This window comes from Trichoderma citrinoviride (genome assembly GCF_003025115.1).
Source record: "Trichoderma citrinoviride strain TUCIM 6016 unplaced genomic scaffold BBK36scaffold_1, whole genome shotgun sequence".
Taxonomy (NCBI): Eukaryota; Fungi; Ascomycota; class Sordariomycetes; order Hypocreales; family Hypocreaceae; genus Trichoderma; species Trichoderma citrinoviride.
In genome coordinates, this window is record NW_020194709.1 from 2,647,867 (window position 1) to 2,671,692 (window position 23,826).

The 23,826-nt window shown below is 55.3% G+C and overlaps 5 protein-coding genes across 5 annotated transcripts; 2 read left to right on the plus strand and 3 right to left on the minus strand.

The window, feature by feature from the left end:
- Positions 1-607: 607 nt before the first annotated feature.
- On the plus strand, positions 608-7,822 carry BBK36DRAFT_1134082 (bifunctional carbamoylphosphate synthase/aspartate carbamoyltransferase). The gene is given in 4 exon segments (XM_024892191.1): positions 608-934; positions 945-1,524; positions 1,626-7,669; positions 7,725-7,822. The coding sequence occupies 3 exon segments, from the start codon at positions 963-965 to the stop codon at positions 7,782-7,784; spliced, it is 6,666 nt and encodes a 2,221-aa protein (XP_024754174.1). The 5' UTR covers positions 608-934; positions 945-962; the 3' UTR covers positions 7,785-7,822.
- Positions 7,823-9,133: 1,311 nt separating this feature from the next.
- On the plus strand, positions 9,134-10,027 carry BBK36DRAFT_44464 (pyridoxamine 5'-phosphate oxidase; the record flags this gene model as incomplete). Its single annotated transcript, XM_024898077.1, has 2 exons — positions 9,134-9,625; positions 9,764-10,027. 2 exons carry the CDS (start codon positions 9,134-9,136, stop codon positions 10,025-10,027), a joined length of 756 nt encoding a protein of 251 aa, XP_024754175.1.
- A 729-nt stretch (positions 10,028-10,756) lies between these two features.
- On the minus strand, positions 10,757-11,816 carry BBK36DRAFT_1175775 (hypothetical protein; the record flags this gene model as incomplete). Its single annotated transcript, XM_024895989.1, has 3 exons — positions 10,757-11,062; positions 11,095-11,435; positions 11,636-11,816. The coding sequence occupies 3 exons, from the start codon at positions 11,814-11,816 to the stop codon at positions 10,757-10,759; spliced, it is 828 nt and encodes a 275-aa protein (XP_024754176.1).
- A 5,082-nt stretch (positions 11,817-16,898) lies between these two features.
- BBK36DRAFT_1109004 (hypothetical protein) lies at positions 16,899-18,178 on the minus strand (the record flags this gene model as incomplete). The annotated part of the gene is made up of 4 exons (XM_024889425.1): positions 16,899-17,325; positions 17,371-17,724; positions 17,779-17,896; positions 17,989-18,178. The coding sequence occupies 4 exons, from the start codon at positions 18,176-18,178 to the stop codon at positions 16,899-16,901; spliced, it is 1,089 nt and encodes a 362-aa protein (XP_024754177.1).
- A 1,686-nt stretch (positions 18,179-19,864) lies between these two features.
- BBK36DRAFT_1131706 (Pkinase-domain-containing protein) lies at positions 19,865-21,702 on the minus strand (the record flags this gene model as incomplete). The annotated part of the gene is made up of 9 exons (XM_024892010.1): positions 19,865-20,042; positions 20,099-20,282; positions 20,334-20,412; positions 20,471-20,827; positions 20,917-21,016; positions 21,079-21,122; positions 21,261-21,390; positions 21,506-21,553; positions 21,647-21,702. The coding sequence occupies 9 exons, from the start codon at positions 21,700-21,702 to the stop codon at positions 19,964-19,966; spliced, it is 1,077 nt and encodes a 358-aa protein (XP_024754178.1). The 3' UTR covers positions 19,865-19,963.
- Positions 21,703-23,826: the final 2,124 nt, after the last annotated feature.

The window sequence follows — 23,826 nt, forward strand, 5'->3', positions numbered from 1 at the left end:
TGTTTGTAACGGCTTCCTTTGAGGCCAATGAGAAAATATCGCTGTGCTTAACCTATAGCTCGTATGTCCCCCTTTTTGTGATACGTTTGCATTACTTCTGAAACGTAGAGCACCACCAGAAGAAGCCGTACGGATGGTCAAAACTTGGTAGATAGTATAAGCCCGTGAGAACCACGCAGCTGGATTCCATCGCCATGGAGGGGTTGAGGGGTCCATCCCACCTGAATTTTTTTCCTGTTAGCGTCCCCAGGGCCGCCGCGGGGTCCAGTTTAGCGGGTGCATGCACTGGAGGAATACCACGCAAATGCCCTGGAAATGCCCTGCAATGCCCTGCAAAGGCTCTGCAGCCATCCATCATAGGCAATAAGGCAGCGACATGATTGGCCCATCTCGCTGGTGGCGGTGGAACCGGCGCTGTGATCTCAGACGGATTGCCCAATCACACGCCGTCCTGCCCCAGACTAAGCCGCGATAGTCGTGGCGTCTCGATGTATTGATTGGGTTGGCAAGAAGGCAAGAGAAAAAAAAAAGTTGTTTGTTAAAGTCCCTGTGCCGAGATTTTTTTTTCTCTTCCTTCTCTTCTTTTCTTTCCCTCTCCCTCCTCAGCTACAGCGAGGGCAGCCTTCGAAATTCCTCTCTTTTACTCTTTCGACCCCCTGAAGGACGCCTGCTGCTGCTTGTTGAGGTAGCGGATGACCGCGAGGTAGCTCTTGACTTGCCCGGGAGAAGCTCTGAGAACGAGTTTTTCTTGTCAGTCGCCAGCAGACCTTCGCCCCTCATTCTTTGCCATCACCATCTTTTTGCCCCGCCTTGGCTGCTTTGTCTGCGAAGTCGAGCATCAAGACAGCTGCGAGGCAATCAGGCTGTAAACCGACGAGATCTCGGAGTCAGCCAGTGTCTGTTTCTACGCTGAACCTCGATTCGAACAGAAGAGAGATACATATAAGCCGACACCAAGCACAATGGCTGTTCAGGTCCTCCAACCCGCCTCGGCCAGCTACGGCACCGACGAGCGCCTCGTCAGCCTTGAGCTCGAGGATGGCTCGACCTACCGGGGCTACAGCTTCGGTGCGGAGAAGAGCATCGCCGGAGAGCTGGTCTTCCAGACCGGCATGGTGGGATACCCCGAGTCCGTCACGGACCCCTCCTACCGCGGCCAGATCCTCGTCATCACCTTTCCCCTAGTCGGAAACTACGGTGTCCCTTCGCGGGAGACGCTGGACGAGCTGCTCGGCGACCTGCCCGCCCACTTCGAGTCTTCCCAGATCCACATTGCTGGTCTGGTGGTCGCCTCCTACTGCGGCGAGGACTACTCCCACTTCCTGGCCAGCTCTTCCCTGGGCACATGGCTCAAGGAGCAGGGCGTCCCCGCCATGTATGGCGTCGACACCCGAGCCCTGACCAAGAGGATCCGGGAGAAGGGAAGCATGCTGGGAAAGATGAGACTGGCCAGCCTCACCTCAGCCGATACCTTTGAGGAGATCGACTGGGTGAACCCCAACACACAGAACTTGGTGGCACAGGGTGAGTTTTCCCCCCCATCTGCCTCCCTTTTTGCTAGATATAAGAAAGAAAGAAAAAAGAAAACAAAACAAGACAATATGCTCATTCGTTGTCTTGCGTAGTATCCATCAAGGAGCCCAAGCTGTACAAGCCGCCCGCGTCCGTTGCTCGCAAGCACCCTTCCGGCCGGACGATTCGTGTTTTGTGTGTCGATGTCGGTATGAAGTACAACCAGCTGCGATGCTTCCTCAAGCGAGGCGTCGAAGTCGTAGTCTGCCCCTGGGACTATGACCTGGCCAAGGCTGCTGGCGAGGAGTACGACGGTCTCTTCGTCTCCAACGGTCCCGGTGACCCAGCCATGCTGGACACCACCGCCAAGAACATTGCTGCCGTCATGGAGGTCAACAAGATCCCCATCTTCGGTATCTGCTTGGGTCACCAGCTCATGGCCCGCGCTTCCGGCGCAAAGACCTCCAAGATGAAGTTTGGTAACCGCGGCCACAACATCCCCTGCACCAGCATGGTCACCGGAAAGTGCCACATCACTTCTCAGAACCACGGTTTCGCCGTGGATGCCGACAGCCTGCCTACCGGCTGGAAAGAGCTCTTTGTCAACGCCAACGACGGCAGTAACGAGGGTATCATGCACGTCGAGAAGCCATACTTCAGCGTCCAGTTCCACCCCGAGAGCACTCCGGGCCCCCGCGACACCGAGTATCTCTTTGACGTCTTCATTGACACCATGACCAACTGTGCCGAGAACCCTGCTCTGCTGCAGGCTCCCGTCCACTTCCCCGGCGGAACCATTGAGGAGAACGAGAGGCTTCACCCTCGTGTCTCTGTCAAGAAGGTCCTTGTTCTCGGCAGTGGTGGTCTCAGCATCGGCCAGGCCGGCGAGTTTGACTACTCTGGTTCCCAGGCCATCAAGGCGCTCAAGGAGGAGGGCATCTACACCGTCCTCATCAACCCCAACATCGCCACCATCCAGACCTCCAAGGGCTTGGCCGATAAGGTCTACTTCCTCCCCGTCAATGCCGAATTTGTGCGCAAGGTCATCCAGTATGAGAGACCGGATGCCATCTACGTCACCTTCGGAGGACAGACCGCCCTGCAGGTCGGTATTCAGCTCAAGGATGAGTTTGAGAGCCTTGGCGTCAAGGTTCTGGGTACCCCCATCGACACCATCATCACCACCGAGGACCGAGAGCTCTTTGCTCGAAGCATGGACTCCATTGGCGAAAAGTGCGCCAAGTCCGCCTCGGCCAGCAGTGTGGACGAGGCCATGCACGTCGTCAAGGACATTGGGTTCCCCGTCATTGTCCGTGCCGCCTATGCCCTGGGCGGCCTGGGAAGTGGCTTCGCCAACAACGAGCAGGAGCTGCTCGATCTCTGCCACAAGGCCTTCGCCGCCAGTCCCCAGGTCCTGATTGAGCGGAGTATGAAGGGCTGGAAGGAGATCGAGTACGAGGTCGTTCGAGACGCCCAGGACAACTGCATCACAGTCTGTAACATGGAGAACTTTGACCCCCTCGGTATCCACACGGGCGATTCCATTGTCGTTGCCCCCTCTCAGACCCTTTCGGACGAAGACTACAACATGCTGCGAACAACGGCCGTCAACGTCATTCGACACCTCGGCGTTGTTGGTGAGTGTAACATTCAGTATGCCCTGAACCCCTTTTCCAAGGAATACTGCATCATCGAAGTCAACGCTCGATTGTCCCGGTCATCCGCCCTGGCTTCCAAGGCCACCGGTTACCCCCTGGCCTTTATTGCCGCCAAGCTGGGTCTCGGAATCCCGCTCAAGGAGATCAAGAACTCGGTGACCAAGGTTACCTGCGCGTGCTTCGAGCCCTCTCTTGACTACTGTGTCGTCAAGATGCCCCGATGGGACTTGAAGAAGTTCACTCGTGTCTCTACCCAGCTCGGCTCCTCCATGAAGAGTGTCGGCGAGGTCATGAGCATTGGTCGCTCGTTCGAGGAAGCCATCCAAAAGGCCATCCGAGCCATTGACTTCCATAACCTTGGCTTTGGCGAGACCAAGGCTCTCATGAGCATCGACGACGAGCTGCAGACGCCCTCTGACCAGCGTCTCTTTGCCATTGCCAACGCCATGGCCCAGGGTTACTCCGTCGACAAGATCTGGGAAATGACCCGAATCGACAAGTGGTTCCTCCGCAAGCTCAAGGGGCTGAGCGACTTCTCCAAGCAGATGACTCAGTACACCACCGCCGACATTGCCCAGAAGCCCAACCTGCTTCTCCAGGCGAAGCGTCTTGGTTTCTGCGACCGCCAGCTCGCCAAGTTCTGGAGCTCCAACGAAATCGCCGTTCGCCGCCTCCGGCTCGATGCTGGCATCCAGCCCTTCGTGAAGCAGATCGACACGGTGGCTGCCGAGTTCCCTGCCTTCACCAACTACCTGTACCTCACCTACAACGCTTCTGAGCACGATGTTGACTTCAATGACCACGGTGTCATGGTTCTCGGTTCCGGTGTGTACCGTATCGGTTCCTCCGTCGAGTTCGACTGGTGCTCTGTCCGGGCCATCCGCACCCTCCGAGCCACCGGCCACAAGACCATCATGGTCAACTACAACCCGGAAACGGTGTCGACTGATTACGACGAGGCCGATAAGCTGTACTTTGAGAACATCACGCTGGAGACGGTGCTGGACATCTACCAGCTGGAGAGTGCGAGCGGCGTCTTGGGTGCCATGGGAGGCCAGACGCCCAACAACATTGCCCTTCCTCTGCACCGCGCCGGTGTCAAGGTGCTGGGCACTTCCCCCGAGATGATTGACACTGCCGAGAACCGATACAAGTTCTCTCGTATGCTGGACCGAATCGGCGTCGACCAGCCTACCTGGAAGGAGCTTACCAGCTTTGAGGAGGCGAGGTCTTTCTGCCAAAAGGTGTCGTACCCTGTGCTGGTCCGCCCGTCGTACGTTCTCTCCGGTGCTGCCATGAACACCGTTTACTCCGAGAAGGACCTGGAGAGCTACCTGGCCCAGGCTGCCGAGGTCTCGCGCGAGCACCCCGTTGTCATCACCAAGTACATTGAGAACGCCAAGGAAATCGAGATGGACGCTGTCGCCAAGGATGGTGTTGTCGTTGGCCACTTCATTTCCGAGCACGTTGAGAACGCTGGTGTCCACTCCGGTGATGCCACGCTCATCCTGCCTCCTCAGGATCTCGAGCGCACCACCATTGAGCGCATCGAGGAGGCCACTCGCAAGATTGGTGCCGCCCTGAACGTGACTGGTCCCTTCAACATCCAGTTCATTGCCAAGGACAACGACATCAAGGTCATTGAGTGCAACGTGCGAGCTTCCCGCTCGTTCCCCTTTGTCTCCAAGACCATGGGCGTTGACCTGATCGAGATGGCCACCAAGGCCATCATGGGCCAGCCCTTCCAGGAGTACCCGCCCACGGATATCCCTCCGGACTGCGTTGGTGTCAAGGTGCCCCAGTTCAGTTTCTCCCGTCTCTCCGGCGCCGACCCCGTTCTCGGTGTCGAAATGGCGTCGACTGGTGAAGTCGCTTGCTTCGGTGCCGACAAGAGCGAGGCCTACCTCAAGGCTCTCCTGTCCACCGGCTTCAAGATTCCCAAGAAGAACATCCTGTTGTCCATTGGTTCGTACAAGGACAAGAAGGAGATGCTTCCGTCGGTGCAGAAGCTGCAGAAGATTGGCTACAAGCTGTTTGCCACGGCTGGTACCGCCGACTTCTTGCAGGAGCACGGCGTCCCTGTCCAGTACCTCGAGGTCCTGGGCAAGGAGGAGGACAAGGAGTCCGAGTTCTCCCTCACGCAGCATCTGTCCAAGAACACCATTGACCTGTACATCAACCTGCCCTCCAACAACAAGTACCGCCGCCCGGCCAACTACATGAGCAAGGGCTACCAGACTCGTCGTATGGCCGTCGACTACCAGATCCCTCTGGTGACCAACGTCAAGAACGCCAAGATCCTCATCGAGGCCATTGCCAAGAGCTTCGACCTCAACGTTAGCCAGCGCGATTACCAGACCAGCCACAAGACGGTTGTCCTGCCCGGCTTAGTCAACGTGGCCACCTTTGTTCCCGGCCTGGTTACCCCCGAGAGCAACGACATGGAAACGGTGACCAAGGCCTCCCTCTCTGCCGGCTTCACCATGATCCGCGTCATGCCCCTTGGTCTCGAGGGTGCCATCACCGACGGCATCACTCTGCGAGCTGCCCAGAAGAACAGCAAGCGCGGCGACTTCTGCGACTACAACCTGTCTGTGTCGGCCACCTCCGACAACGACAGCCAGATCAGCGCCCTCGCCGGCGAAGTGGGCTCGCTCTTCATCCCCTTCAACCACCTGTCTGGAAACATCAGCAAGGTGGCTGCCGTCACTGCCCACTTCGATGCCTGGCCGACGCACAAGGTCATTGTCACCGACGCCAAGCTGACTGACCTGGCCTCGATCCTGCTGCTGGCCTCTCTGCACAACCGCCGCATCCACGTCACTTCGGTTACCAACAAGGACGACATCCGGCTGATTGCGCTGAGCAAGGCCAAGGGTCTGCGTGTGTCCTGCGACGTCTCCATCTACTCCCTGTATCTGTCTACCAAGGACTACCCCGAGCTGGACCGACTGCTGCCCACGCCCGAGGACCAGGCTGCTCTCTGGGAGAACATGGCCCACATTGACGTCTTCTCCGTCGGAAGCCTGCCCTACCAGCTCGCCCAGTCTCTGGGCCACAAGGCGGACACGTCCAGCGGCATTGCGGATGCCCTTCCTCTCCTGCTCACCTCGGTTAGCGAGGGCAAGCTGACGGTCGACGACCTCAAGGAGAAGCTGTACCAGAAGCCCATGGAGATCTTTGAGCTCCACGACCAGGTCGGCACCAGCATCGAGGTCGAGATTGACCGCGCCTACCAGGCTCAGCCTAGCAGCGTGTGGTCGCCGTTTGAAGGCCGCATCATGCGCGGATCCGTCCGCAGGGTCACCTTCCAGGACACCACCGTGTGCTTGGATGGCGAGCTCCTGCCGGTGCCTCCCAAGGGCAAGGACATGTCCTCGCACAGCATCTCGCGCGAGATCCCCGTGTCGCCCGCTCTGAAGCCCAGCATGGGACTGATTTCGCAGGTGACCGAGAGCCCCAAGCCCCGACAGCCGGCGGCTTTCCAGAGCCCCAAGATCGCGGCTCGGTTCCGCAACGTTGACGGCCTGGCCTCCCCCGCCAAGATTGGCGGCGCGGTGGACGAGCTGGGTCTGTCTCTGCTGCCGCAGCCGACGACCAGCTCCGCTCTCCAGCAGCTGCTGTCGCAGCCCAACTCGTTCAAGAACTCGCACGTGCTGTCCGTGAAGCAGTACACGCGAGCCGACCTGCACCTGCTGTTTACCGTTGCTCAGGAGATGCGCCTGGGTGTTCAGCGCGAGGGCGTCCTGAACGTGCTCCGAGGCCGCGTCCTCTGCACGCTCTTCTACGAGCCGTCGACTCGCACTTCGGCCTCGTTCGATGCCGCCATGCAGAGACTCGGTGGACGCACCATTGCCATCTCGACCTCGCACTCATCCGTGCAAAAGGGCGAGACGCTGCAGGACACCCTGCGGACACTGGCCTGCTACGGAGACGCCGTCGTCCTGCGCCATCCCCAGGAGAACTCGGTGGACATTGCGAATAAGTACAGCCCTGTCCCGGTAGTGAACGGCGGAAACGGCAGCAAGGAGCACCCGACACAGGCGTTCCTCGACCTCTTCACCATCCGTGAGGAGCTGGGCACCGTGCAGGGCCTGACGATTACCTTCTTGGGTGACTTGCTGTACGGCCGACCGGTCCACTCGCTGGTGTACCTGCTCCAGCACTACCAGGTCAAGGTCCAGCTGGTGTCGCCCAAGGGGCTGTCTCTGCCCGCCAAGGTGAGGGAGCAGCTGGTGGCCTCTGGCCAACTGCTGGCCGAGTCCGAGACTCTGACTCCTGAGATCCTGGCCCGCAGCGACGTCCTTTACTGCACTCGCGTGCAGAAGGAGCGTTTCGAGAGTGTGGAGGCGTATGAAAAGGTCAAGGACTCGTACCGCGTGGACAACGCGACGCTCAAGAACGCCAAGAGCTCCATGGTGGTGCTGCACCCTCTGCCGAGGAACGAGGAGGTTGCCGAGGAGGTGGACTTTGACCAGAGGGCGGCGTATTTCAGACAGGTAAGCAGGATCCCCCAGCAGACGGAAGATGACTTTGCTAACGTTTTGGATGCAGATGCGGTATGGTCTTTACTGCAGGATGGCGCTTCTGGCACTTGTTATGGCTAGCTCGTAGAGAGGCTATATTGTCATGCGCATTTCCAATGGCTGTACTTTGTACAGATTAGACATTTTTTTGGATTTCTTTGGTTTAGGGAGAACATTGTTCAAGGCATACAAAAGGGGGGTATGATGTAGAAGGCTTTTTCCTTTTCTTTTTTTCTGGACGTTGAGTTCTAGAGCGCGTCCTAGGTATAAAACCCGTATTTCAGCATAGGCAGCATTTGCCTTACTTGGGGGTTGGCGTTTATGGTGTCTTTTTCTGGAGGGCGTTGCGTCTGGCGTTGAAGCCGTCCAGCGTGCCTTTTATGATACCCCGTATGATTATGATACCCAATATAGTTTCTGTATGTGTGTGTGTGTTGCGTATGCGTATACGTTATGCGTATATGCGTACGTGTGTGCGTTGCGTGTATGTGTATGTGTATGTGTATGTGTGTCGTGTGTGTTGTCTATTTCGTGTCTGTTTTGGCGTCACACTGAGCAGAGGCACTCAAGTGTCCAGTGCGTCGAGCAAGCTTCTCGTACGGGCACGAAGTACCTATGCTGAAATATGGGCTATACTGTACTCTGTTATCATTATTCCCTTATTGAACAAGAGAGGAAACCAGAGTATTCTCTATTCCTGAATCTACTGTCTCATCTTGTCCTTCAGTGTGAGAAAGCATACGAGTTAAAAGAATAGGTGCAATTCTGATTCGCAGATGTCCCTCCCCCCCCCACGGCTAAAAGCGGGCTGCCCTCATCCGATCCTTCTCTCTCCCAAAGTGTCTTGTTCGAAGGTGTGAGCGTCATTGCAAAATCCGGAACCCCACTTTAAACCTCCAATCTTTTCCTTTTACTCATCGAAATCGGACGACTTTCTCATTTCATTACAATTCCCTCTTCCCTTGAAGCCTTGTGATACAGAGAGACTCACGATCTGGACGTTTACACCATCTCAGTTCACACAACGAAGAAGAAGATTCTCATTTGCTCAAGTTACCTGGTTTTTTCTGGTTCAAAAGGCAAACACGAGAGAGAGGGGGGACTTCTGGTTTGCGTGGAAAAGAGAAATTGTGGTTCCTTTCCATCGAAAAGTGTTGGTTTTGATGCGATTGCGGAGCAGCAGCAGCAGCGTGCGACATTTCGGCTCCTGGACGACGACGACGACAAAGGCTAGGATGGCGCTGTATCGACGGCCTTCGACGGTGACTGCCGAGGAGGAGAAGCTCATCTGTAGGTCCCATGTCCTACCTCTCTCCCCACATTCTCCAGTATTCACATTTCAACACAACATCTCATGACTCACTTCACTTCACCTCAACACTCAAACTCACCCTCAACACCACAAATCCCCCCATCACCACACCTCTCAAATCAAAAATGACGCAGCTAACAACTCCTCCTCCTCCCCCCGAACAAAAAGTCGCCCCAGCAGGCCACCAACCCCACGGCCAAGCCCCCCAGTTCACCCTCTCCCGCCTGCGCCGCCGCGACCTCAACCCGCACTCCCCGATCCCCCAGTTCCACGCCTGGTTCTCCCTCGCGCAGCGCACGCCCTCCATCTCCCAGCCCGAGGCCTGCACCCTGTCCACGGCGGAGCTGCCCTCGGGCCGCGTCTCCTCCCGCGTCGTCTACCTCAAGGAGCTCGATTCGCATGGCTTCGTCATGTACACCAACCTCGGCACCTCGCGCAAGGCCCGCGACCTCGCCACCAACCCGCACGCCTCCCTCGTCTTCTACTGGCCGCCCCTCCAGCGCCAGGTCCGCGTCGAGGGCGTCACCGAGACGAATTCCCGCGAGGAGAGCCAGACCTACTTCGACACCCGCGTCAGGGGCAGCCGCATCGGCGCCTGGGCCAGTCGCCAGTCCACCGTCCTCACGCCAAAGCCCAGGAACAAGTCTTCTTCTTCTCCTTCTTCCTCATCAGCAGCAGCAGCTCCTGGAGCTGAAGGTGCGCAACAACTAGCAAACGGCGTCGACAAGCCGTCTTCCAACAACAACAACCCCGAGCAAGCCATAGAGGAGGCTGAAGAAGAAGAGGAAGACGACGGAAGGGCCCAGCTGGAAGAATGGGTCCACGAGGTCGAGGAGCGCTTCAAGGGCCAGGACAAGATCCCCGTGCCCGACTTCTGGGGCGGCCTCCGCCTCGTGCCGCAGCGCGTCGAGTTCTGGCAGGGCAGGGAGAGCAGGCTGCACGACCGCTTCGTGTACGAGTGGGAGGAGGGCGAGGACGGCAAGGAGGGCAAGTGGAGGCTCGAGAGGTTGAGTCCTTGATTTTCACTGCAGTGTTGGAACCAAGTTCTGGGGCTTTACATGGTAACTATATACATGTATAATTAGACGAATGCAACAATGTTTGATATAGACTGCACTAATAATGGGGAAGAGGCAGAGTCAGTCGACGAAGAGCAACTCGAGAAACAAGACTCAATGGAGGATAAAAAACAAAGCCATTTCACGAGAATATCATCAGACATACGGAAACATTATAGGGCCAAGTACCAATGGGTAACCATTTCTGGAAGCCATCATATTGGGTCGTCATACTTGGGCATCATATGCCGTCTTAGCAGCAAGTGATTACTACTACTACTAGGTACTCAATATAAACCAAAAAGGTACATAAAGTGGTATAAAGAGATGGCCATCCCATCCAAAAAAGACAATGATATTCATGTCGCAATTCAGGAATCCTCGCTTGCCAGTAGCAAGACAAGTCCATCACCATGAAATGAGGATGCTGGTGTCCCAAAATAAAAAGCAAGATGCCCTCAACCCAGAGATTGCTCCACGCTTGCGATTCTCCCAAAACGCCTTGGTAAATATGCTCATGTGCTGAAACATGCTAGGCACAACTTTCCAGAAAGATGAAGAAAAGAAATGACCGGATATTAAAAAGGGACAAGAAGACAAGACCAAACATGCCATCGCTATGTCAATGAATCGTCCAATACGAAGACCCTCCAGCTTCTGCTTGAGGGGTTTACTCGTCGTCGTACTCCTTTATCGTCGAGACGGAAATGCCACGCCAACCGTCGTCTTGGACCGGCTATGGCTCGGCACGAATTCGCAGTCGCTGCCAGCCGCACTATCCGGCGGCGTGGGCTGGCGGGCCATGTTCCACCGTGGCCCCGACTCCAGCTCGGCGGCCAGCTGCATGTCCACCATGGCGTCGGTAAGGCAGTCGTCTTCGCACAGCGGCAGGATGCGGTAGTCGAGGCTCTCCATAATGCACCGCTCCGTGACGTTGAGCTGCTCGTTGGACCACAGGCCGCGACCCCAGGCCAGGCGGTAGAACTGGGGTGGCTGCTGCGGGTCTGGGTGAACTTGGCTGCGATGACAAGGGCCGCCAGGATGATGATTTCGGGACGGACAGAGTCGATGTGAAGCTGCCGCTGGGGAACGTCGCGCGGCCTCGGCGGAAGAGAGTGGCGCTTGCTGAGGGATGGCGATGCCGCAGCCGGGGAGTCAATGTCGTCCGTGCTCAAGGGGCATGACAGCGGGCACGACAGCCGCCACGTGCGCGCAAACTTGGTGTCGAGGCTGTCGAGGATGCAGACCGCCAGGGCCAGCATCTCCATGGACAGGTCGGCCCGCGACAGCATGGCCTGGACAAAGGGGACGGATGCGCTCGCCAGCGATGCCGAAGCGGGAATCAGATTGACGAGGTGGATGGCGGGACCTGCAGAAATCCAAAGACAGTTAGCAAGCTTAGTTCCCACCGAGGCAATGTAGGATGCAAGCCTAGGTAGGATGCAGAGTCGCATTGTGCCGAATTCCGCATCCATGCAGGAACCGAGACGCACGAGTCAACACGACACGCGACGAGCAGCGTTTGGAATTGGAGAGAGGGAACGAAGGGTACAAATCATCCAGACTGACCTCTGTATCGCGGATTCAGCGTGTCATCGTCCTCGAGCGATTGGTCCACCACCAGCGGCTTGCTCAGCGTGGGAGGCGGTGTGGGTAGCCGGGACAGCGGCCGGTATGTGAAGCGCTCGTACTCATAATCATCGTCGTCGTCGGCGGCAAAGCGAACGTCACGGTTACCTCGTCGCTGCATCGTGGCTGTATGGAGGTGCTGGGCTTCGGATTCTATGCGGTGGTTCAGGTCTGGTAGGGCCGCTTCCCATGGTTTGCTGGCCAGCCGAAAAGTGCTTCTCTTTGTCGAGAGAATCGGGCAGATGTGGTTTTTTCCTTGCTCTTTCTAGTTTCCTTTCCCGTTATGTTTCTCTTGATCTCTTGCTTGTTCGTCGCTTCTTCTTTCGTCCCTTGTTTGGCGCTCGTAGGTAGTGATTGTGTGCCGTTGTCGTGGTGGGGAGGAGGCCTGAATAAGTACGGGGAGATGGATGGTCGGGAGCGGTAGCTGATCACGCGAGCGAGGGGCCAAGATTCACCAGCGTCCAAACGAATGAATGCCAAACAGCTGAGCGAGCGGAGAGAAGCAGTGAATCGAGAAGCAGGATGGAAGATCGGTGAGCTAGATATAAGAAGCAGCGACAAGGGGGTCCTCGTATGTATGCGTACTGTATGTATGTGCAAGCACTCGCCTGCTAGCGGTAGCAGAGCCCAGGAGAGTCCCGATTCGTCCTGCTCGGGATAAGGCTGAGTCGCTGCTGACTCCAGCGGAGGCGATGCCAAGGCCAGGGAGCCCAGCGATGGTGCGGTGGCGCTCCCGCTAGAGCCGCTAGAGCGCCAGCGGAGCGACCGCCTAAAGCATCCACGCTAGGGGACCTTTCCAGGGGGTTGGGGGGGTCGAGCACTCCAGAGTCGAGCACAGACCGAACTGCTCCCAGACTCAAGGGATGGATGCTCCCACCTGCGCCAGACCGGGGAGGCTCATACAAGTACGAGCTTGTACTTTCATCATGAACTCGCAGTGGCAGACCGCTGTGATGGCATCGATTCCTTGATGGAGATATTCTGTGGTCGAATTAGCATTCACCGGCCGCGCCTCATCTCCTCATCTCCTCATCCCTTCTGCTGCCGCAAGGCGTTTCGTTCCTCAGCCCAAGACCCTTCTTTTCGCAGCTGCATGTGAGATGTGAGCATGTGGTGGGATTCTGTTCAATGAGAAGCCGGAACCCCAAAGCTTATTTGCTCACCAATCTCGTCTTCCAACAGGTCATCCCCCTTCTATTCTTAGTCTCGCGTGCTCGGAGCATGGTCTTCGTGGTTCAACGTGTCACACCAAAACGTCACGGACAGAAACGGAGGCGTAGAGAAAAAGGCAAACCTCAAGCACGCTCCAAAGTCGTCATGTCGGGGCCAAGCTGTGTTCGGGAGCAGCTGCATGTCTCGACGCCGAAATCCCTGACGAAGATGTTCACAAAACGGCCTCGTGCCACTCCGTGCAAGGCACTCGACAAATAATAAACGCGGCGTTACACCAGAAGTCTGTATTGTCGACGCCATCGGATCGACTCTGGGTCGGCTTCCGTTCGTCAGTTCGTCATGCAAATGCTCCAGCACGGAGTACGCCGCATCATGTCCAGGTACGGAAAGAAAGGACTGCAACCGAAGCATCTGCAGACTGCAGGTACACAATCGGTGAACCACCGCGGCATGGCATCCCCTTGCCTGCCATCACTTATGATATTTCCCCCGTCTTCTGTAGCGTCGCAGCGGCCGTAGGCGGTGAATGCAATCTTTTGTCGTGCTTCCATGGGTCCATTTTCGCTCACAGCCAAACCCCGTACTTGCAGCTTCTCCGTACTCCGTAGAAGAATACTACTAGAATACTAGTAGTACATCTTCCTTCGAGATCGCAAGGCCAGAAGTTCGTTCGCCTTCCAACGTGCAGGTTGGCATCTCCTGCTGCCGCTGTCCACTGGAGCCCCCCCGATTCGGCCCGGTGTATCTGGCGGGCCCCCTTTCTGGCGCGGAGAGCTCAAACGTCATGATCCCTGGCGGGCCAACAGTGAATACGAGCCCCCTCTGGTTCTGCTGCTTCGGCTCGTACGAGAAGCACCGTTATGCCGTCGTGGTTTGGAAACAGTGCGTTCCAATGCGGAAGCGGGATTTTACCACTCTGACGGCTCGTGGCCCATAAGCTCAACGGCTGAACCACCACGGTTTGCACGCGACTTTCTTCCCACGGTGGAGACGCGGCGAACAAACATCATTGACCCCTTTTTTTGTCAATTATCGTCGCATACCGGAGATATGACGATGCCGAGGTGCCGTCGAGTCGACTTGGAGCATTTCTGCGGTGTTACTTGGCACGTCGTGCTTGCATCCAGCCAGCTTGGCCGCGTCGAATTCACATTTTTGGCATCGATTCCTCCTTAGCTCACTCCGTCTTGGTCCAGCTAAATGTGAAAGCGAGATTGCCTCGCTAGCCACTCTACCAGATCGATGGCCAGATTGCTCTCCTCTCTTGGCAGTTTCAGCGCCCCTCGTAGCAAGATGACGAGAGCTGCGATATTTTCATATGTTGGCAGTGTTAGGTGGAACAATTCAAGTCCAGTACTCTTCACTGGGCAAAGGTCGAAACTCGGTCCACTAGCATCGTGCGACCTACACGGAGCATCTGATGACGGTCTCACAAGGAAACCTTATTACTAACCCTTCTGCAGGAACGTGCGTAAGAGAAACGTCTGCGTCGGACAAAGGTGTACGACGCCTTTCGGTCTTGCAATGGAAGTGGCCAATGTAAACTCGAAAGAGGATACGGAGTCTTGAGGGGGGGCATCTTCATGACTGGCATTAGTCTTCAACGCACGAGCAGTGATGAATGCAAGCAATAACGGTGCTGGCAGCAACGCACCGGAATCGTTGATCAGGAACCACGCAAGCTGATCCAGAAAACGGTGGAGTCCAGCTACTGTAGCTCAAGATTGTCGCGATTTGAACCACGTTTGCCGATGCTGCCGCGGATCATTTGGGCCCTCTGGGGGCATCTAGATTGGCCGCAGATTTCGGAGAGAAGGGAGGGCATAAAAAAAGAAATTGGCTGCAGCAGCACGAGGTGGAGTTGGTTGGTGGTTTCGGCACGTCGAGTGAGGCTGAGCTGGACGGGCGGGGCCGGTGAAGCGAAACTGAATTTCTGGTTCCTGAGAAGCCGTTTTTGCGTGCTTTTTAACGTACGTATGTGGCAATGCTCGGCACCTGCAGTTGCTGGGATGGAGACGCCAAGATCTCCTGTTCTGCGGATTGATATTCAGGGGATGCGGAATGATGATGTCCGAGGTAACGAAGGGGATGAGAGAGGAACGATGAGGTTGAGAGATGCTAATTTTGGGTCTGAATTCTGAGCATCAGATTGAGGAGCAGCCGTTGGAAGGTGCCCTCTCAGGTCCTGCCGTTGCATCGCTCAACCAATGCTGCTGCTTCTGGGAAGGAGCATTGCACTGAACTGAGAAACCCCTACAAGTACTAGTCTAGTTACTAGTACCTATGGTGCCATTCAAATTATGTCATCAAACATCAAGGAGCTCTGCCAATCTCGACGGATTCTCATGATACACTTCAATTCTCTTCTTTCCATGGCCGCTGAAATGCCCTCACCACAGACCAACAACTGCTGCGTCCAGACATCAGACAGGAAGGCTTGTAGCTTGTACTGGCACATGAATGCGCAGCCCGATAATCCTTCAATCACTCGCTGCCTGAGCTTCAGCCCGCCGTCGACCTCGGGCCATGCCGCTGAACGGCACAACATCGCCGTTGGATCTTGACTTGTCGGGCCTCGGTGGAGCACTCCTTTCGTTTCGTTCCGTTTCAATGTTCTCATGAAGCAAACGAGAACGACCGCTAGCTGACAGGTCACCTCACTCTCCGCGTGACAATGGCGAGAGACCACATATGAACCAGATACCTGACAGCTCCAAGTCCACCATCACAACTATCTCAGCGAATAACGCCGACATCGAGACATACACCCCACTCCCATAAGCCTCAAAACACACAGCGACGTGGGCTTGCCAGTTATCCGCCTCCAATTCCATCAAAGCCCTTCTTTTCCTAGTGTAGGCATATTCCGCCCTCAGCTCGTTGCACTAAAAAAGCTCCAGCATCGCCAGCCGGGGGCTTGTCAGATGCCGCTGGCAAACAGCCCGCCTCAAAAATAGCACAGCACGCACGCCCGTTCTGTCTGTCAGCCGCAAGAAGCGCCATCCGCGTGGCGTGCCTGTACCCTTGTTTCACGCACCCGATCGAATGGCGACCCTGATTCTGAGGCTTGGTCCATGCGGTTGACTCCATTTTGGGGACTCCATGGATGGATACGGCGCTGATGGGGTCTGGTGTGATTTGTTTGCTCTCTTTCAGTCTTACTACATCCAAAGCTTACATGGAGGTGTCTGGGTGAATTACCGAGAGGGGAGATATTATTCGAGCACGCTCATCTGAACATGAGCTTACATCTTAACAGATTCAAAGACGTCGAGTGCCGATCTCACTTACACCCGTGTCTAAAAGAGGCAATCGCATCACCTTGAGGCGGACTCGTACGCCGTCCCCTGTCTAGCCCGTAGAGATACTGACACCTTGCAATCATGTTTATCAAGAGAGAAGGACATTACAGATTTACGTGAAGGAACCAATGTCTGCTCTCTTTCACTCTGACTAGACACTTATTCAAAGCTTACAAGGCGGTACTCGGGTGACTTACTCAGAGGAGAGTGAATTTTCGAAACATCTGAGCATGAGCTATGTGAATCCAAACAGAAATAGAGTCGTCGAACGTAGCCCCGTGGCTTTCACCCTGTGTCTAGAGGAAGCAATCTCACACCATCCTGTACGAGAGTTGAACGCCGTGCCCTGTCAGTTTCATTGCAATTACTGGTAGATATGTTGTTGAATCAAGAAGGTGTAGCACGTACCGTACGACGTATAGAGGAGCTATGAATACCTTACTCGTCCTTTGCATAGCAGCTGAGGCTCGGCGAGCAGGGACCACCATACTCTAACAAACATGGCAACAGGCAAAGACAACTCCCATCATCAAGATAACCGTCCGCATAATGCCTGCTTTGATGGCATCTGATAGCGAAAGATTCATGTCCCATTTCTCATAGAGCAACTATCCCAACAGAGAAAAAACCCTACATCATGACCAGAGCCTACTTGTATAATCCAGAAAACGCCAACTGAAGCCCAGACACAAACACCCCCTTTCATCCCAGTATCTCCTCACCCCAAATCACTCCAACCACCTCCTCCACCCCGGCCAAACCCTATCCAGGCACCGCGTCCCCCAGAACCACGAGACGACGGTGAGCACCGTCAACGGCACCGCAACCGCCCAGTAGATCCAAAACTGCCCGCTCAGCCGCCACACGCCCGTCGGGGCATCAAAGTTGAAGAAGGACGTGCTGAAGATGGCCGCCACAAAGGCCGCCGGCAAGAACACCAGCCCGACGAGCGAGATGGCGCGCATCGCCGACGAGTCCACCCGCGCGGCGTCGTTGTACGTCAGCGCCATCTCCGTCGTGATGCGCGCGCTGTTGCTCTCGGCGCGGTGCCGCAGGTTCGTCAGCATGCTGTGGAAGGCGTCCAGCCGGCGCTGGATGTTGAGGTGCACCAGGTTTGGCGACGACGACGACGACGAGGCTGCTGCCGCTGCTTGTCTTCCGGTGTCGTTGGAGGTGTTGCTGCTGTCGACAAGAATGGACTTTGTGTTGAGAAAGTGAGCGTGGCTCTTCTCGATGCTGGCGAGCACCGACTCGGTCACGTACACCGTCTCGTTGACATGCGTCAGATGCCGCGGAATCTCCCGCAGATACCCGTACTGGTACTTGTAAAACGACCTCCTCTTCTCAAAGTCCCGAATCAGGTTGCGCGACTCCCAGATGGTCACGTCGTGCAGCTGCACCATCTCGTCCACCATGCTGGGGAACACCCAGAACGGGTCGCCCAGCTCGCGCGGGTTCACGTCCCGCAGCAGCGACGCGCCCACGAGCCGCGCAAACTGCGGGTGGTCGAAGAGGACAATCTCCGTCCGCGGGCGCTGCTGATGATTTTGCCGGCTGCTGCTGTTGCGGGGGGGAGATCCCGGGGACGAAAACGACGACGACGACGACGAGGAGGAGTGCCAGCGCGTAAAGGCGTTGAGCTTGACCCAGTGGTATTGCAGCTCGTCGTGGCCGTGCTTGTCGAGGACTTTGCTGATGCGCTTGACCATGAAGCGCGTCCACGAGGCTGTATCACAAAGCGTCTTTTATATCAGAAACCTAAAGGGGGCGCTATATATATAAGACAAAGGGGGGGGGCTTTGCGTGGTAAAAACTCACTCGTCCCCGTCCTCAGCCCATTCTCATCGAGGACGTCCTGATACCCAAAATAGCCGTTCGACCTCCTCGCCAGCGTCGTCCACCAGCTCCGCGGCACCAGGAACTTGGTGCTAAAGGCAGCTCTGCAGCGACGACATTGGCGGACCTTGTCTCCTTCGGCATATCTATCTCTCTCGTCAGTCAGCCACATGTTCCAACCAAACCCCCCAAGGAAGAAGAAAGAGAAGAGAGAACGGGGGAAAGAGGAAAAAAGGGAGGAAACTCACATTATGACAACATCAGCCTCCGCAAAAGTCGCCTTCTCCCCCTTGGAAATCTCCTCCACGGAGAGATACTCCGTTTTGGTCTGTTGCTGCCTGCCCGATCCTACACATCAACACACATCAATCAGCCTTTCTCCTCGTTCCAACAATAACAACCCAACATATTCCACCTGTCTCTCATCCTTCAAAATCGAAAATCTCATCGATACAGTTTGCATTAACCCTCAACAGCAGGAATCTTCCAAACGCAACAACAAAACACACAAGAAAAGAAGCAGACGGGCGTACAAAAAACTGACTAGTGAATGGGAAGAAAAAAAAAAAAGGCATACCTGAGTCCCGCCAACACACCGTCTCCAGCTTCGGACAATAGCACGAAGCTGGAGCTCCTCCTCCGTTCATCTCCTTCTTGACAGCCATTGCAACCTCAAATCATTCAAGAAGCGTCAAATCACCAATTCTACAAGGTATCCAACAGAGCAACGCTCTCTTGACAAAACATCAAAAAGCAACACAGCACAACAGAACAAAGCTCAAAAAGAGAAACGAAGAAGAAAAAGAGGAAAAAAGTGGCAATACCTCAAGATATCTCGAAAATGCAAGGTAGTAGGCGGCCCAGCCAGCCCCAGCCAGAAAGCACCGCCTCTCCCCCTGTCAAATCCAGTCCAATCCACTCTGTCTCGTGGTCCCCAAAATGCGACCCCAAAAACGACCTGCATCCAGAAACAGACAGATAGGCCTGTATCACTCACTCCATTTTACACGTGTTTGTATCCTCTCACCCATATTGACCGACCCATCACAGCCCCCCAAACCCAACATATGCTCCTCATCTCGCCCTCTCAAAGGGCCATCGGGAATAATACAAGTCGTAATCTGCCTACTCCGTACTGTCTGCATACACTGCCGACTGCTAACAATGTAGAGACCCGTGAGAGAACGGGGATGCTGCATCCCGTGTGTGTTCTCCCTGGATTGGTTCCTGTTTCCCCTCACTTGACTTTCTCTTGCTTACCTAGGTAGGTATGGAGAACTGCAGCAGTAGACCTTGGTCTTCTGCGTGAAAACCCCTGCTTTGCAATACCTTGCTCCGCCCTTTGTGCACCGAGACTAGGTAATCAGAGTGAGGCTCTGTTGGTACGACTTACAAGCAGTTCCACCTCGTAGGATCACCGATGCCGAGCTACATCAACTCCATCCCATTGGCTACACGATATGAGCTTCGCCTTTAGATCAGCCTCACCACCTCAGCTGGGTGGCCAAGTCGACAAACCCCCTTGCCCTTTGGTCCAAGACAACATCGAGGCTGTGCTCGCTTTCCTGCTTCGCAGCACCACTTCGGTCTCTGTACTCTGCCAAGCCTCACACATCGGACGGACTCGAGAGCCAACAAGATGACAGTAACAAAAGGGAAAAGCCCGTTTCTTCGTATATTTTATCGTCGCTGCACACACAATCACAAGTCTTTACAACGTATTTAACCCGTCCTGATGCCTCCCCCTTTCCCCTTCCATTGCCAGTCTTGCCCTCCCCAACGCCGGAAACTGCAAAAGCATAGGTCGCGGAACAAGGATGCGCTGGCCCTTGCGAGTCGTGTAACGGTCTCGTCAGTCTACTGCCGCGCGTTCCTGTATCCGTCTTCTGTGCATTGGTTCAAATTCCTGTATGCCACCCTGTAATTCGAGTCTGTTCGGTTTTCCATCTTTGTCCATCTATTGCGGCGGGAACTGCTGCTCGTCCATGTTCGGGACACCACCCTCTATGTTGTGGTAGTCGAGAATTTCCGAGTACCTATGTAACAAGTCAGAATGACAGCTCATGACAAGTAGATGAGACGTTGGACGTACATCATAATCTTCCAGGTGTCAACGGGAAGGTCGGCGTCGTTGAAGCTCCAGTCAAACTTTTCCTCGGCCACGGGCTCGTCGGTAGGGTCGTGGTATGGCGCGAGGTACTCGTGGGACAGGGCCTCGGTAGCCGTGATTCGCTTCTTGGGGTCGAAGACGAGCATTCGCTCCAAAAGATCGACAGCTGCCTTCTTGTCAGTACAATCTCCGGTGCAGGGGTAGTCTTGGTTCTTACCTGAATCGTCTGCGTTCTTGAACTTGTTTCGGAGAGGCTGCCTCTCACGCTTGGGCAGCGACTTGACGAACCGCAACGTCTAAGGGACAGACAATCAGTCACCGCCATCAATCCATCATGGCGCCTGGGACACTCACATTCTCGCTAGCAATAGTGTTGATCACATCGTCCGGTGGCGTGCCCAGCAGCTCGGTGATGATGGAAAACTGGTTCACGTGGTCCTTGCCCGGGAACAGGGGCTTGCCCTCGAGCATCTCGGCAAAGATGCACCCGGCGCTCCAGATGTCGACCTCGACGTCGTACTTTTGCCACGTGAGCATGATCTCGGGGGCACGGTAGTATCGCGTTGACACATAGCCCGTCATCTGCGGGTCCTGGATTCGTGCAAGACCAAAGTCGCAAATCTTCAAATCGCAGTTTTCGTTGACGAGGATGTTGCTGGGCTTGAGATCGCGGTGGACGACGCCGGCCGAGTGGACATATTTCAGGCCTCGCTATAGAGACGCAATCTGTTAGCTGCTGCGCTGGTGGGTTTTCGATGCTGAATGCCAGTTGGTGCAGAGGAATATGTGCCATCGCATACCATAATCTGGTAGAGGAAGTATTGGATGAATTGTTTCTCGAGCGGTCGTGAGGTTAATAATCGGTGCAAGTCGGTGCCAAGAAGCTCTGTGACGAAGTAGCTGGGCAACAATGTTAGAACGGCGAGGAAGAAGAAGCGAAGCAGAGGCAAATTGATACGTACATGTCCTCGAGGGGAGAGATGAAGATGTCGCTCAGAGAGATGACCTATGCAACAACACTCAATGTCAGCACGATGCAAGTAGAGCTTATGTGGGCAGCCAGATCCGGCGGACGTCATCGTCAGCTGAACCCAGCGATGGGAGACACAAAAAAAAAACCGCCCAGAGTCGGAAAAGCGCATACATTCTCGTGTCGGAGGTGCTTGAGCAGCTTCAGCTCGCGGTACGTCCGCTTAGCGAGTACGGGCGTGCTGAAGGGCTTCATGATCTTCTTGACGGCGACATTTTGGTTGGTGAGCTGGTCTCGCGCGGAGCTGTTTGGCGGGGTAGGGGAAACGTCGCGAGTTAGCCATGGATGCAATGCCGCCAGCCGCCAGAAAAAGCCCATCTCAAGAATGGGAGGCGAGGAGGGGAGGGGCGAAAACTCACCAGACGAGGCCAAACGCTCCCATGCCCACAGGCTGGAGGTCCGAGTACCTGGACGAATTGAAATCAGCCTCAAACTGCGTTCTCCTCAATGCCCGACTGCGTATCCGATCGGGGCGCGGATTCCCAGGCTCGTCGCCTTACCTTGAGGTGATCTCGAAGGTGGTGCCAAAGATCTGCGCACGCACAAACTCGGCCATTGTGACGGATCGATTTGGCTCGTGATCGCGGGGAAAATGCGGCTTCAGAGGGAGGATGAAAGTGGTTGATTAGGAGGCGTGGACTCGACGCAGCGTGATGGCGGGACGAGGGACGAAGATGCGGAGATGGAAAGCGGAGAGTTTGCGAGGGAGCTGAGCCGGAGTGAAATGCCTCGTAAAATGGATGATGTTGCTGCTGATGCTTTTTTATCGGCTCGGTTGCAAGAACAAGAACCAGGCAGGCGGTGGTAACTTGCAAGGCGCAGGATTATAGCAGTTCCACTCGCTTGCTAGCAAGGCGGGGGCTCCTTAAACAGCGGGCTGGGCCTGTTTGTGGTGCCTGTCGCTGCGACTGGTTGCAGCTGCAATCTCGATCTCGGCGCTTCCAGGTTTCGTGATGGGACGCAGGACAAATACGTATGCGATGCCAGCGAAGAGGGTCGATAATAAGATGCTCGTTTTCCTCTCGTTTAGATGCTCCGATGACTGAATTCGCCCGTATGTCTGTTGTTTGTTTTTTTCGTGGTCGTGGTTCTGGTCGAGTCCGTCTGCGATCGGGCAAAGCCGTCGATTCTCCCTTGTCTCTGCACAGCGGATCTCGGAGCCCAGCAAGCAAAAGGCGGGGCCCAACGCTTGAACTGAGGCCTGTCTGTGATGTAAAGCCACCGACCAAAAAAAGTCAGGACAGTGAGAGGCGAGAGGGACCTTGTGCAGGCGAACAGATGGCGCGTCTGACAACAATCCGGATGGCCAAATAGTACGGATATTCGACAAGTGACGGAAAACAAGAGCCTGCCAAAAGAGAAAACACACAAACAGCGAAATCGTTAGTGGGCGCTCTTCGTCTTGCAGCTTCGGCAGTTGTGCTCGTTCAAGGAAGAAACTTGGAAGAAGTGCAGCTGCGCGGGGTAAACAGGAAACCAGGAGCGAAGCAGGGGGGGATTGGACTTGGGTTTTTGGACCGGGATCTGATGCCTGAGCCCAACAAGGTGCTTTGCTTGCCTGCTTCTCTCCCTTCTTCTTTATACGCCCTTTTTTTCTCCGAGGTGTTCTGTGTGTGCTCGCTCGCCCAACTTACGTGTGCTCGTAATATGTAATCTGGAACAGAACCGCCCCCAAACCGGCTTTCAGCGAAGTGCAGAAGCCACTGAATGTCACTCCGTTTCGATTCGGTCGGAAGAATTCTCGCCTCAGTGGGAAAAAAAACGAAAGATGGATGGGAAAGCAGCAATGCCGTCAGAGCAGTAAAAGCGATTCGTGTATGTAAAAAGAAGAAGAAGAGGAAAACCAGGAAGTATTCCAAAGGACAAGAGCGGTCTCCAGTATTTCAATGGATAGACGGTGCTCCGGCGGGAAAAAGCTCGTTCCCCTACTTATGTATATGCGGCCGTCTCAGGCGATCGATCGGGATTTTGGCCGCGGATCCAGGAAATTTCAAGGTTTTCTTTCGTTCAATGCCAATCAATGCCCGTTGTCCCTTGTTCGTCGCTAGGTATCTAGGCAAGCGGTTTGCAAAATAACCGGGAAAATGCAAACGATCGACACACAAACACCTGCCATGCACACACATTTGCGCTGAGTAAAGCTCCAGAATTGCTGCACATATTGTCTAATTTGTACGCACTTATTCATTTTGCGGTCCCTATTAATTTGCAGACCACTTGCTAGGTCCTGGATGAAGCCGCTGCTTGTAGGTACTGTACTGTCGACTGAGGTCAGTTGGTTTTTATCGTTTGTAGAGGGCGCACAGCAAGAATCTCTGTACAGCAATCAGACAGTCAAACCAACAGGCAAACCAGACAAACCACCCCCCAAAAGGACCAGACACCCGTCTTTTACCAATTCCTTCTCACCACCGTCATCACCAGGATTCAAAGCAAATCCCATCACCGCCCCATGCACCAACGAAAAGAAGCCAAACCACCACAGAACAAATTACCACGATAGCCAAGCTAGCCTCTGCCCAACTTCCCTCTTTCGCAAGGGGGCCATCGTCATAGCCCCAAGAAAAATAACCCGCCGCGCGAGTAGAGCGCCCCGCATGGGTAGTTCGAGGACAAGCCAGGCTTTGGCTGTCTTTTTCAGGGACGCGCAAAGCTCCCGGTGACGCCATCGTGCGCCTCT

Coding starts and splice junctions, on each gene's coding strand:
- BBK36DRAFT_1134082 (XM_024892191.1), top strand. CDS start 963: ATGGCTGTTCAGGTCCTCCAACCCGCCTCGGCCAGCTACGGCACCGAC. Junction 1,525..1,625: donor ACAGAACTTGGTGGCACAGG/GTGAGTTTTCCC, acceptor TGTCTTGCGTAG/TATCCATCAAGGAGCCCAAG. Junction 7,670..7,724: donor GGGCGGCGTATTTCAGACAG/GTAAGCAGGATC, acceptor TTTTGGATGCAG/ATGCGGTATGGTCTTTACTG.